The following is a 15,169-nucleotide window of genomic DNA, read 5'->3' on the forward strand; positions in this document are numbered from 1 at the left end:
AGACAGCTAAAAAGTACTGCAAAGAGTGAAGTCAAGCTAAAATAAGCAATGTTTATCGATTGAATTTTTAAAAATTTCTAAACTTCAGATGCAGCTTGAAGCATTCATGTATAATGTAACGATATTTGTTACAATGCATTCAATGTTGGCCTAAAAGTACTTGCAGATATTTGCCAGTACTTGGCAATGCTACTTATGAAATATGTACATATACTCGTAGTCTATATTAACAATTATGTTAACTTGTAGGGAACGCTTTCATTCCTCCAGGTGCGTAAAATTCAAACATTTACAAACTATAGAGTCGCCTCAAGCTAATGGCATTAAAGTTGTGCACTTGCGAAGTCCCACAATACAAGAAGCTAACATCTTAATTACATATTGCATATTAATACAATATTAATCATACGCCCTGTTGACACACGTACGAAAGCGACAGAACGCATTGGCCATGCAAGGCGGCACACCATCTCGTTTATATGTGTGTTTAATAAGTTTGTGTGCGTGTGTGTGGGTGTTTGTGTGTGTGTGTGTGTGTATAGTGTAGTGTGTTCGTGTGTTTGTGTGCATATCTAAGCTGTATTTGCTAGGGTCCCTGGCCATTATTGTTGCTGTTGTGTTTCTCTTGTCCTGTTATGAGTGGACACAACATATGGCGTTAATAAACTTCTAGCCATGCCTCGTCGGATAGACGGATGGACGGATGGACAACGGTAGCCTGGCTACATATGTACATGAATACGTTTGTATTTTATGGCCTCAAGTCAATTCTCTGACAAATACCGAGCATATTTATTTATTTACTTTTGCTGCCAGCTTGCCACGTGACCCCCAAGTCGCTCTTTCATCACAACTCGCCATCGCCATCGCCACACAATCGCAGTCGTCGTCGTCGCTCATCGTTTACGTCACTTGCAAAGTGTTTACTTAAGTCGCCAAAGCAAGTAGCAAAAATACATAAGTAAAATAAAAATAGTATGAAACATGAGTAGCAAATAAAAGAGACATAGACGAATCAGACAATGCTCTATACTACATATGTGAAAGGGTTAATGATTGACAAAACAAGAGCTATATTAGAACACTTCAATAGAGTGTGGACTTAATTCTATTTTTTGGGACAGAATTGTTTATTTAACCTCTATTTTTGGAAAACACTAAAGCAAAAAGGCTAACTAGGCATAGGTTTACTCGAATGTGCTTGAATGAATGAATTGAATTATGGGCCAGTGTACTTATTTTTACAACAACATGTTTAATATTTCTTTCAAAGAGTATTAAATTAATTTTTATTTTATTAGATGCTCATGAAATGCTTTAATTAATAATAACAAATTAATGATATTAGTTTGAATCAAAAAACTGGATATAAATACAGTTTCCAATTGATATCTGGGCTGCGTCTCTTTTCAACACTAATTAAATAATTAAAAAGTGCAACTTAAATAAACTTAAAGCAGATTACGGAAAATGCATTTTCCCACTTTCTATTCAAACATTTTATATACGATCTCTAAGATACACTGGGGTCGAAAAGGAGCTATCTGTTGTGCAATTCTCCAGCAGTGAAAGGTTTAAATAGCTTTTCAAAAATTAACTACCTTTTTATTTCCTTTTTTTAAATTTCATTACAATTTCTAATGTGTATTTAGGACTTTTTCTAAACTTTAAAAAATAGTTTTGTGTTCTTGTATAGAAAGCATGTTGAGAGATATAAGAACTAATTATTCAAAGCAATTAAAAGTGAATTCAAAAGTAACTGCAGGCCAATTAAAAAGTATTTCTTATTACACTACTGTTATAAGTTATTGCTTGAATTGTTTATTGATTAGCTAGAGCTCTAACTCTTCTATAAGCTCATCCAATTAGTCTGAAGATCTGATTTATTTCTACCCATAAATTGGTTTGAAACCGGCAACTGAGTTTCAAGTGTAGCTCAAACAGAATTGTTTGATTTTTAAACACTGCAATTTCATATTTAATAGTTTGCGGTTTCTTGTACGAGTACAAGCAACAACTGCATGTCCTCACAAGCCACCTGCACAAGCTAACAGGCTCGCCAGACAGCCGGAATGGATGGTATAGGCACGTGTGCTGATGAAGATTACGTCAGCTGAAAAGTTATTGTTTTGCAGAGGCAGCAGCATCCAATATTTGTGCATTGCCAAGCAGTTGGAACGAGCCGTGGATGCTTCATTTATATCCATATTGTTTATACCTCCCCCAACTGACAGGCAGGCAGGCGAGTCGAAGGCGAAGGCAGCCAGGCTGGCAAAAGAAGGAAGACAGCCAGGAAGCGTGCGGCATGTGTGCGAACTGTCGTTGGCCAAATAGTTTTCTGGCCTGTAGCTCTCTCTTCTGATGCTTGCATGAAAATAATGTTGGCCTGCATATTTTGTAGCTAGGTATTTTTGTAGCTATAGCTCGACTCGACTCGTCTCGCATCGAATCGAATAACGAACGACCCAAAGCTAGAGAGCCGCCCACTAAGGAGCTCCGGCAAGGAGCCTACGGGGACACATCAATGGAAGTCAAGCGTGAAAATGACTAAGGGCCGGCAGCCAAACAGCAGGAGCAGCAGACGAAGTAGTAACAAAAACATTAAAAATAAATTTGAAACTGCACATGCCTGCTCAAAATACTTGTATTATGTATGCGAAATAATAGAAATTTAAGTTTAAATTGCTTCTATTTCGAGGGGACAGAAAAACATGACACATTTCCATTCACACATTAATGCGGCCCCACATATACATAAATACGTGTGTGAGAGCTAGAGATGAACGATGAAAATTATTGTATATTTGTTATATGACTTTTTCAAAAAATATTCTCATAAATAAACTGATGCATTAGGATTTCTCATTATATAAGCATGCGTTTACTTAAAGCAAGCTTTAATAATAAAATATTAGTTACATAAATTGTAATGAACTTTAAGTTTACGTACGAAACAGAAATAATTATTATTATTATTATCAATATTATTAAGCTGAGGGCACGAATCATGAGAGCTGAGAATATTTAATCATGCCCACACTAGAATAGTGTTAGCCCTCAGTAGAATAAAAACAAAAAAATCCTGATTTCCGTGACAGATAAATTTTGATCACGCTTCGCTCTCTATGAACAGCTGCAAGGCTGTCCTTGCAGCCGCCGTTACTACTTGGGCTCTGTTGCGGCACTACACTGACTGCTGCATATATTTGGGGCAACATAAATTTTTTAGATATATACAATTTATTAAACTAGTTTTCTACTACCAATATGGCAGCTTAAGCTAGTTGAAAGTTAGGGAATACAAAAGTTGTCTATAGTAAGCATCTATAGGACGCACTTATATCTATGTACATATATACAATATTTACAATGTTTTACATGAAAAATGATTATATTTTATGATATATACTATGTATTTTATACAAGGGCTCTTGTGGGGAGATCCTTTGGATGGCACTTCTTCAGTCTTCTCTTCTTAGGTTTGGACAGGAGCCGCCTCGCTAGTGCGTTGGGGTGACTGCCGAGTCGCTTCTCGTAATTGCTTGCGTGCATTTGAATGACATCGCCAACCTTGGGGACACATAAGTCTCTTTCGATGTCCCTAGTGCGCATATACCAGGGAGCGTTGCATATTTTTCTAAGTATTTTAGCTTGCGCAACTCTTATTTTGTTTAGGTTTGAAGCAGCGGCAATGCCATAAATTGGTAGCGCATACTTCCATATTGGACTTAATATGGACTTATATACTGTCACCTTACTGTGCAGGGACAGCTTGTTGCATGGTGCAAGCAGCCATGCCATCTTTCCGGCTTTCGCCATGACCGATCGCTTGACCATTGTTGTATGCTTGCTGAAGTTGAGTCTTCTGTCCAGAATTACACCAAGATATTTGTGCGAATTTGTATGACTGAGCGTGGACCCCAACATTGTGATATCTCCGCATGACGACGGCCTTGTTGTAAATGTGACATTCGCACACTTGCTGGCGTTGATACCAATGTTCCAATTCAGAGCCCACTTCTCGAAACTACTTACATACTGCTGTAAGGCTTCCGAAGCTACATCGATATCTCTGCTTCTGGTAAGCACCGCAGTGTCGTCTGCGTAAGTAGCTATTAGTGCGTCATCCTCGTCTACTCCAATGATCTCTTGCGGTGCAGGCATATCAGCAGTAAATAATGTATACAGGGTAGGACCGAGAACACTGCCTTGGGGCACCCCTGCACAAATTGAGCGCCTCGTGGATTTCACTCCATCAACAGCAACTCTGAAGCTTCTGTCCCTTAGAAAGCTTTCGATGAGTTGAAACAATTGAGGAGTTAGCATGCTTTTCAATTTGCAGAGGAGACCATCATGCCACACTCTATCAAAAGCTTGTTTAATATCCATAAACACAGCCACTGAGTACATCTTTTGCTCCATGGCTTCCAGGGCGAAGTTGACCACACGGTGGAGCTGTTCCGGTGTTCCGTGACTTCTTCGAAATCCAAATTGCCATTTTGGAATTCTGCGCGTCACGGCTTCGAGCTGGAGAATCCGGTCCAGAATCACGCGTTCCATCATCTTCCCGAGGGCAGGTAGCAGACTAATCGGCCTATATCCATCTACTTCAGTATGCTGTTTCTCTGGCTTTGGAATCATCGTAATTAGCGCCATTTTCCAGCAGTTTGGAAAGTGCCTCAGCCTGAGTATGTTATTCATGAGCAAGACAATATACAGCAGAGCCCTTGTGGGGAGCAGTTTCAGCGTCCTGTTGTCTAAAAGGTCTTCTCCAGGCGCTTTTTTTACCTTTAGATTTTTTATCTGCTGTACCACTTCTTGAAGTGTAACTGGGCTTGCAGGCAAGGCCATTTGGAATGGCATCTCCAGCCTAAGCTCGACTACCCTTCGCCTATCTGCTGTTGTAAAGTCAAAAGGCTTAAATCTTTCCTCTAGGCTGTTTGCAAAGATTTCAGCTTTCTGCTGACTGGAGTAGCTCCATCCACCTGTAGGATCCTTAATTGGAGTCTTAGGGATGACCAGCCTCTTGAATCGCCTCGTAAGCTTCCAGAGCGAGTAATTAAATGATGCATCTGGACCAGCACTTTCCAATATGTCATCAATTCTGCCTTGTCTGATTTTAGCAAGCTCTTTTTGCAGTCGATTGGACAGTCTTTTGTAGATTTGATGAATGCGAGTATCTCCAGTTCTTGCATATTCTTTCCTGACTCTTCTTTTCAGGCTTAAGAGCGCAGCAGCCGTTGGTGGTAGACTAGCTTGACTATGTTGGGTTGGCAAGCGTAAAGTTTTCGGTGCAGCAGAAGACGCAGCCAGTGAAATGTTCTTCATGAGGATTGATATCGCGTCTTCGATATCCTCTGGGCTGTTAATTTCGACGTTCAGGTTAATTCTTCTTTCGAGATCGGCTTTAAAAACATCAATACGGGAGCCAGGTGGTAGAATATATTCCCTCTTGGGATTATATTGCGGTGCATGATGTAGCGTCGCTACTACTGGAAGGTGATCCGATGCGAGCTCATATTTTGTTTCAACGGTGAGTCTGTTTAGGGCAATCCTGTTGACAATAAAGAAGTCTAGTGCAGAGGGGTTAAGTCGTGTGTTGTAAGAGTAGAAAGTTGGCTCTCCAGTAGCAAGAACTTGGCAAGTAGTACTAGCTATGGCCTCTTGCAAACACCTTCCTCGCCTGCAAGATCTGGAATTACCCCACCATTGGTGTTTTGCATTAAAATCACCGCCTACAATAAACTTATCTCCTAAGGTTGCAAGCAATAGATCAAAGTCGGCCCTGCACCAAGCTTCATTGGGAGGAAGATATAGGGAGGAGACTTTGATGCTTCCACCATTCGTCGGTATAGTTACGCTGGCCGCTTGGATGCTTGTTTTTAGAATTGGCTCATTCTGTGAATGAGCGATACTTGATCTAATGATGACTGCAGAACCACTTTTAGCGGTGCCACTAGGATGATTAGCGTAGTACTGGTCGTATCCTGGCAAATATGCGTTCAAGCCAGGACGCATATGCGTTTCGGTTATTAACATGATATCGATCGAGTTTGAACTTAGGAAAAGCCTGAGTTCATCATTGTTTTTGACCAGGCCCCGTGCGTTCCATAATCCGATTTTTAACAGCGGATTTAACATTTGGATATTAGTTTTTGTACCAAGTCACGGAAGGCTCTATTGGAATCCATATTTTCCTGTATGAGCTTATACATTTGATCCATTCTTGCGTTTAGATCTAAAATCGCCTTTTCCAGCATACTAAATTTGTTGTTTAGATGCCAATCTTCGGCGGAACTGTGTGATCGGGGCGAGTTTTGGTTTGTTGGCGCGCTGGTACGTTTTTCTCCAATTGGCCTAGCTGCATCAGCATAAGAGAAGCCACTCTTAACAGTAGAGTTTGAGATAAACTGTACTTTAGTGCCTTGGTTATTTGGGTAACTCCTATTGCTACCGATAACTAGTCCATCTTTCGGCAACCTCACAGCTGGCTTAAGTTTTTTGGCTAGATCAATTCTTACCTTGCAGCCTCTGAAGCTCGACATGTGGTCTTCGCCGCAATTAGCGCATATAAATTCCCCATTATCATTCAGGTTACATGATTTTGAGCCAGTATCATGGTCCCCCGAGCATTTACCGCAAACCGGCTTTTTAAGGCAATAGTTCCTCGTGTGCCCGAAATCTTGGCATCTGAAGCATTGTACCAGCTCTTTACTCTGTTTGGCCTTTGATATTGTAACCCTGTGTCTACCAATTTGAGTTATTTTTAGTGCCTCAGCAACGTTGGGTGCGTTCTGGAGGTTAACGTAAAACATATTTTGTCTTGTTTTAACATTATTTATGTCCTCACCATCCTCCTCATTAATTTGAATGTTACGCCAGTCCGGTTTTCTGGGGCAATATATATTCAAAACTGTAAAGCCCTTGTCGGTAAAGGTGCGCTCTATTAATTGCCTGGGTACATTGGGATGAATATCTCTGAGCACCAATCTGCAGGGTTTGTTCTCCTTCAACTGGTGGTGCCAGAATTGACAATTTTGATTGGACAATAATTTGATTATTGCACGAAACGCATTCGAATTCTTCGTATAAATACGCGAGATCCCAGATTTCGATGTGCGTATGTCGTAATCGTTAGGGGAGACAGCAGAATTGAGCGCCACCTCCAGCTTATCCAATTTGTTGACTTGTGGCACACATATAGCAGGAGGCTTAGGAATACTACTTCCCTGCTGGAAACGGCTGGCTTCATTTTGCTGGCTCGATGGATCTTCGGAATCTGGCTCTTCCATTTCCATAATGGAATCAGCTTCTTCCGAAAGGGCTGCAAATCTATTATTTTGAAGCGCTGGCGGAGAGGAGGACGCAGTTCGTTGTCCCTGGGTTGTATTGACAGGAGTTGGCTTATTTTTTTGAGCCGATTTTAGTGACTCGACGGCTCCTTTCCGCTTCCTATTAATACCGGGTACTGGCATTTGAAACGAGCAAAATTTGTCCAGAGTTGGATTTGCAACTAAGTTTGTCATTGAAGCCGGTGTACTCACAACGGCGGGTGTGGAGCACAAACTGCCATTTGATGTCGCTACTGTAGTATACATTGATTGAGAGTTCACCACAGAAAATGTTAGGGTACTTGTAGTCGATGTACAAGTGGTTGAGGCAATCCAGTTACTGGTTGAGATTGACGGCTTTAAGTATGGTTTTCCCATTGACATATGCAAGTCCTTGGTTATTTTTGCTCTCAGCTCCGAAGGTGATTTACCAGAAATTTTTCTCATCTCCACGTACTTCGGCAGCTTATTGACTACTTCCTCAGCTGCTCCGAGAGCGGCCGAGTCTTCATCAGCATTCATTTACGTGAGATAAGATGACTTGCAAAACAAGCAAAGAAGAAAAATTCTGGGCTGTCTCTGCTCCGATGACGTGTATACGTCAGCAGAGCAGCCCCATACAGCAGATTAATTGTTGATTGGAATCCAAGAAAATAAGGATACTAAACGATTGCCAAAAAGCCAAGGTGAAACTAGGTTTCCGGGTGGTTTTTTTTTTTTTTTTTTAACGCACTATACGCGAAATAATTGAAAAAGAGGAATTTATTACAATTTTTCACGGAGCGCACAATAAAAAGTCGACTAGTCACTTTGACAGCTACCAGGGTTGTGAACATAAATTTTGAATTTATAATGAATTTCAAGTCGTCGTTGGCCATCGTACATATTTTTGTATACTTTTGCGTGTGCGCTGAAAAGTATGCTACGTTTTCTATGCTTCGACTTTGCTTGGACTTTGGCAAGTGCTGCCTGGCTGGCTGGCTGGCTGCTACATTTGTCCAAGCTGTCCACTGTCCACCATCTATTTGGTCGTTTGCAGCTACTTTTACAGCATGCTGCATGGGGCGTGGGCGTGGAAGTGGGGCGTGGCAATTAGCCAGCTAGTAAAGCATCCCCTAGAAGCGCCTGTCAAGAAGAGTGCTCCTGATATTGCTGCTGCTTCCCAGCATTAGAATTGCTAATTGTTGAAAATTTTCTACATTTCAGAAATTGCAGCAATGTGGCAGTCGAGCAGTCAAGGGAAGTGTGTGTGGTCGCACCAGCTTTAGCCATAAATTGCATTCAAATGGAACATTTGTTTGAATCTATTTCAAAAACAGTTGAAACTGTCAGCTCAATAATCTGCATGGCATGGCGTGGGCGATGGTTACGTGAACATTTTTACATTTATGGTTCAAGATTCATGTCAAAGCCCACATTCTTCATTATAAGCTTAACAAATTGCCTTAAATAAATTAAGATAGTGAAATAGTTCAGTCTGCATTTATAATTTTAATTTGTTTCTATACATTATCTGTTATTGTTTATTCATATTTAAGTTTTAGGAACTGTTTTAAATTATGTACTCCAGCTTAAAATTGTTGTGGAATTTATTGTTGTTCTAGTTAGTTATCCAAATTAAAACTAACCATTAAAGACTTTATAAAGCCTCAAACCCCAATAGGTTCAAAGACCAGAACTAGAACAGCTATCTGTACTTGACAGTTGGCTTTGCATTAACCGCCAAATACTTGATACCTGTACTTGTGTATAATGAAACAAAATATTGAATATTGAAAAAAAAAATTGTTTTCAACGATAAAATAAGTAAAAAAAAAAATGGAAAACATTTTTAAATCACCCAACATATATTGTTATTAGTTAAAAAAAGTTCATACAAAATATGCACATAACAAACAATCCCACGCACAAATGAGTTTCATGTTTCAAATTGAAATGAAAAAAGGCACTGTAGTTACTATATTTTAAAATAATTGGTATGGAGAACTAAAATCGCTATCAGTTTCATTATCTAAAAAACGGTTCTTTTTAAGCAAAGCATGAAAATGAAAAGTTATGTGTAGTCATAGCACGTTTATCATAACTTAAACATTTAATTGTTGATTAATATACTTTTTTATTTTAAAAATAATAATGATTTATTTATGGCTTGTGTTAACTTGTGAACTGGTTGGCATTAAAATGCATTCTATTCACGTATTTTTGAGTTTAAAAGAGTGTTTTTTTACTTGTGTGTATTGCAAGTAATGATGAAAAAATGCAAAGATTAAAAATGTAAGATAACTATAGCTAACGAAAGACCTAAATGATGAAAAAATTCAAAGATTCAGGGAATTCAAAGATTAAAATTGTAAGATAACTATAGCTAAAGAAAGACCTAAAGTTGAGGTAGCGCTTTTTATTGTTAAATGCTATTTAAGCTTCTTTTTATTATGGCTCCCTCTTCCTTGTCGCTTTCGATATCTTTATTCAATTTCTATAATGCTTAACGCAGTAAATAAATTGAAAAAGTGAATGAAAGACTGTGCCATTGTATTGTAACGTAAAGCTTGTTATTATTTCCCTTAAACGCTATCTTTATATGTTGTTTATATACGAGTATTGAATGGCATTTCGTTGGACGACGCATCTCTAACCGGTCTTCAATTTAAATGTTTCACTGCTTGTTTATATTCCAGACAGACTCGAAATAGCAGCCGCAGTTTCAATTCCCAGGCCCACTCTGTCTCCGTCTCTGTGTCTGTCTCTGTCTCTGTCTGTCAATGCCTGACCAGGCTGCCTTTTTTTTATTTGACAGCCAACAACTTTTTGGCGTAACTTTGCCAAAGGAAGGAGAGCGAAGCGAGAGCTGGACAGAGGAGGAGGAGGAATGGAACTGCCTTGCTGGCCACTGCATTCAGCGTTGTTTACTTTATTTGTCATTTGCTATTTTGCGGCAAAAGGTACTGGCAATATTTTTGGCACGACAGCACAACAGCAACAACAATAACAACAACAACAACAAGAGGCAGGGCAACCACAGGCATGGCAATGCGATTGCGAATGCGAATGAAATGACAATGGAGCACAAAACTTGCCATTCATTACTTAAAAACTACAAAATTAGCGTGGAATGTGCCACAGCAATCGTTAAAAACTTTGCTCACTTTTGGGGAGCGAACAGGAGTGACAAAGGAGGAGGCGACAGGGGAGAGGTGGGAGGTCAGGGGGGCGAACAGAACCAACGAGCTGGAGTCCTCAGTCCAAATACATACATACAAACACACAAAAACTTTATTTTTACAACTAATTGGCAAACTTAAATGTAAGATTTAATTTTGGTGCGCGTTCTGTGGTGATGCAGAAGAGGACAGGGGTGAGGACAAAGGACGAGGCGACATTCTGCTAGCCCAGGACTTTGACACTATACTGGAAGGCGCCGGCAGTCAGAGCCAAGAGGACAAAGCCGTTTGGAGCTTCATTAAAAAATTACATTGCAACAGTTTTTCTTTTGGGGGAGGGAGTGACAGGGAAACATCCTCCAAACAAGTTGAACGTATTGTCATGCTGCTGTTGTTGCTGTTCTTGTCGTTGCTGTTGTTGCGGACGCAATTTATGGTACATAAATATATAAAGTAACAAGTTTTGTTCGTTGTTGTCTTGTGCTGGGTGTTGGCTGCGTACGAATCAATAAAAAAGATACGCTGGAAATTGTAATAAAAAGTTTAGTTCGGCGAACCACTTTCGAATTTCTGCAAATTAGTTCAATTGTTTGTAAAATGCAAAGTGATTAACTAGCTGTTTGATTTACATACTTGTCTCATTTCACTAAAACGCCAACGCAACAAGTACTTATACAACTTTTAAATTAATATATCAGACGCACCAACACCTCCTCGGGCAACACTTTTAACAAATGGGGACTAGTCATAGGCTCGTCTCAGTGAAGAAGGACTTTTTTCCCACTTAACATTAATTTATAAGAACTTTTCTTGTCGTAATAAACGCCTAATAATCTAATAAATAAATAAATAAATACAAATCCCTCTCAAAACTGGGATGCAATACCTGGAAAGCACTTGACTTTTTATTCCGAATTACCATCCTAGGCACAATTAAGAATAAAATTTCAAGCAAACATAGCAAATATAATTACAAAATATTTAAATTAAATTATTTGTTTATATTCCTGATTTTCTGACATTTCGTTATGGTCTCTGATTCAATTCCCTTTTTTTTTTGGTTTTCTTATTTTTTATGTTGAAATTATAAAAAATTATTTTTCTACACCTTTGTTTTTGAGTTATTAAATAAAATAATATAACATAAAATTAAGACTCGCCACTAAGTGCAGTTAGAGACTGCGCCAAACGGCGGTTCGTCAGCCAGTAAGGCAATTAATCGTCAATAATTGTATTTTATTTTGATTTGTAAACATTCTACTAAGCATAATAAATATGCGTAATAGTTGATTCATAAGTGAACTTTTAAATTTAACTATAAATAAAAAAGCTTCTCATGTGTCTTTCAAAAGAAATAGTGCCAGTCGAATAAAAATAAAATCGTTAGTTTTTTAAGTTTAATTAACATGTTGATTAGTATTTTGATTTTCTAATTTAAATATAAATACAAGAGCTTCTCAGTTTAATAAAACAAAGTCAACATTGTCTCTATTTTTGAGAAGGCATGAAATGAAAAATCTAATTAAATTCAAGGCATATCATAAGACGTTGAATAAAAATAAGTAATTTCTCTACACAAGTTTGTAAATGCAACGACAAGCGAAGTCACATTAGAAATAAGTTTAAAAGCTTAACAAACTTTGCTTTCACGAAATATTTTGTTGACACTTTATTTGATTTAATTAGCGAAGAAAATCAGGCAATACTAAGTTATAAGCGCTCGAATGATTTCATTTTGGTTTGGATAATTGGATTGCAGTAATAGATTCTCATTTATTAAAAACTACAATAAGTTTTAAGTTCTGTTTTTAGAATTGAACGAATATATGGGAGGAGAGGAATATGTTGGATATTTTGTCCCCTCACTTACCTGGAAACTTATAGAGCGCCACCTCATTGCAGTTGATCTCGATGAGCGTGTTTGTCTCATTAGGCAGCCCCGCACACTGGCACATCGAGTTGAGGGGACAGGCATACAGCACGTCTTGTTGTTGGGAGCCGAGCAGGGCGGCAAATCCACGACCTCCACCATTGCCCGGCGGTGGACCGCGGGCCAACACACGCGCTGTGTTGCGTGGTGGGCGCAGCATCGGAGGCAGAGTCGCGTAGCCTGGACTGGGTCGCGGCCCCAGAGCGCCCGGTCCACCGCCATCGAATTGCCAACAGTGCGCCGTGCAGCGAAACCAATAGAGGCACGAGATTAGTGCGATGAAAAGCTGTGGTGGTGTTGGCGCATAGGCGGATTGTTGCTGTTGTTGTTGGAGCTGCGGCCTGCGCGCCAGGAGCATGCTGAAAAGGGATTTCAGAAAGAGAGAGAGATATAGAGGGAAGAACACATTTTACATTTAAATATTTAAATGAGCATTAAAGCATATTAATGCTATTCAATTTTAGATTGCCATTTAGTTTAAATATACATTTTAAAACAAATATTGCATATTTAAAATACGAATGAATGAAATAAGAATGAATAAAATACAATTAATTAAGCTTAACTTAGCAATATAGTTTTTATTGGCTGCTATATGATAAGCACTTTTTAAACTACTTATACACAAGACGAGATTTAACTTTTTAAAAATATTTTTTAATGAATGAGGACACATTTATGTTGAGATATATGAATGCCCATCTAGTTCTGTTCAATAAGTAGCATTCATTTAAAATCTATCAAATTTCATTTGTAAAAAAAATATTGAAGAAATGTTAAAAGCGCATTAAATATGAAATAAATATTTTTAAAACGGAAATGCTGTTTTCTTGTATTCTTTTATTCTAAAGCAGATTTTTCAAACTAACTTTGAAGCCATTTTTCCACACTTTGTAGCTCGAAAGCTATATGAAAGCACAATTGAGGGCAAATGGGGCTGTCAGGCAGTCAGTCAGTCAGTCAGGATAAACTGTTTTATATACGAGTATAAAGATATAGTCGTCCATTGTTCTGTCTACGTAAGTGCTTAAACAATATATTTAAAAAACCCTCTGACTTAGTGGCGAAAATGTCCAGAATTCTGAAGCCCCAAGTGGATTTGGCTTTGCTGCTTGCTCGGACGATCAAATAGCAAGGATGTATGGCTTGCAATTGAATTAACTGATTGAGCTCCTCTCCATAAGGATACGGGTTTTATATTTACAGTATTTAAACTCACTTTTAACTCTTAAGCTTTGGCGACTCTACTAGTTTCCAATTAAGGAAACTAATAGATATATAAGTCAATGTTTTCGGGTGAATCTGTGAAATATTTTATACAATAGAATCTATTGTATCTATTGAATAGATTTTTAGGAAATTAGTAACAAAAATGTATCTATACAGCATAGCTATAAATAACAAGATCAAGAAAAACCCTCGTTTTTCTAAATTCAGTTTAAATTCATTAAAGCAGCTTATTTTGTTATTAATTTATAATTTCACATAAGTGGGTTAAAGAAAAATATAGTTTTTAACAACACTTTATTTATAAAAAGCAACCAAAGACCTTTATTTTGGTTCAGTAATTTCTATTTTCTAACAATATACAAGTAGCAATATATTTGCTTAGCTATATACTAACTTGAGTTTGTTGCGAATAATGTTTTTTTTATGAACAAGATATGTAAGCATAAACAAATTAATTCATCATTGAGAGAAATGTGTGTTTGTGTAGCAGCCTTGTTTATAAGGCAAACGCGGATTTGATGACCACAACATACAAATAAGTTATTACGATTATACGACTTTTTATGGCAATCAAATATTTATTCTATTTCCGCTTTTTGTTTTTGCACAAACCAATCAGTCGGCTGGTTGGACAAGCGAGTGTGCTGGAGTGGTGAGTAACGAACACTGATTGCGTTTGGAATTATTAATGGAGCGACATATAAAGACACTCATTAGGCTGCCAGACACCTTGGGCAATGTATTTATTCGGCGCTATTTAGCATAAATCACACGTTAGAGCGAATGAAATGGCATAAAATTAACGGGCGACGCACGCATACAAAACACACACACACACACACACAGAGAACCACCATGCAGGAGCAGCTCCAGCATTGCCTCACATCTCCATATCCCCAAAAGCATGCTCCTCCTTCTGCACCCTCATCTCGTCCTGCTCTGTCAAAAATGGGATTGCTGGGGGAAGTTTGCCTAAAAGCATGCGACAATTCATGCAAATGAGCCGCAGCCGCACGCACACTCACACTCCCCCCTTACACATGCAATGCCTAACCTTAAAAAACTGCGCAACCACAGCACGTAGTCCCACATAGCACACACACACACACACACACACACACACACACACATGAGCACACCTCTACACATACACACTCACTCATAGCGCATATAAAACATGTTTCATGTACGTTGATGTGTGATGTTTATTTGACACGCCAAAGTATATAATAACAAATAAAAAAAACTTTGGCATACCAGACGACAAAAACGAGAACAACAACAACAACAGCAGAACAACAACAGCAGTGCAGGCTTCGTTGACAACAAGGACGATGGGGATGACGACGAGTACGGCCCATTAGCACGATTGTTGAGCCTCAAGACTCTGTGTGGAGTGGAGCGTGGGAAGGAGCCGCTTGGTGGCACATATTTGCACATTACGAGCGCGCATAAAACTACAGCCGGCGAAAAAAAAGGAAGCAAGTGACGCCGGCAAGGACAACACAAAGCCAACA

The 15,169-nt window shown here is 38.8% G+C and overlaps 1 protein-coding gene across 1 annotated transcript in view; it reads right to left on the reverse strand.

Moving 5' to 3' along the window:
* Window positions 1–586: 586 nt before the first annotated feature.
* LOC115626577 overlaps window positions 587–15,169 on the reverse strand; it is a 58,954-nt gene continuing 44,371 nt past the window's right edge. The window contains exons 2-3 of the mRNA XM_030521958.1: window positions 12,363–12,781; window positions 587–630 (exon numbers count right to left, since the gene is read on the reverse strand). Of these exons, the coding sequence (XP_030377818.1) occupies window positions 587–630; window positions 12,363–12,780 (462 nt within the window). The 5' untranslated portion in view covers window position 12,781. The remainder of the gene's footprint in view (window positions 631–12,362; window positions 12,782–15,169) is intronic.

Source organism: Scaptodrosophila lebanonensis, unplaced genomic scaffold (assembly GCF_003285725.1).
Source record: "Scaptodrosophila lebanonensis strain 11010-0011.00,11010-0021.00 unplaced genomic scaffold, SlebRS2 tig00000085-arrow-pilon, whole genome shotgun sequence".
NCBI classification, from domain to species: Eukaryota; Metazoa; Arthropoda; class Insecta; order Diptera; family Drosophilidae; genus Scaptodrosophila; species Scaptodrosophila lebanonensis.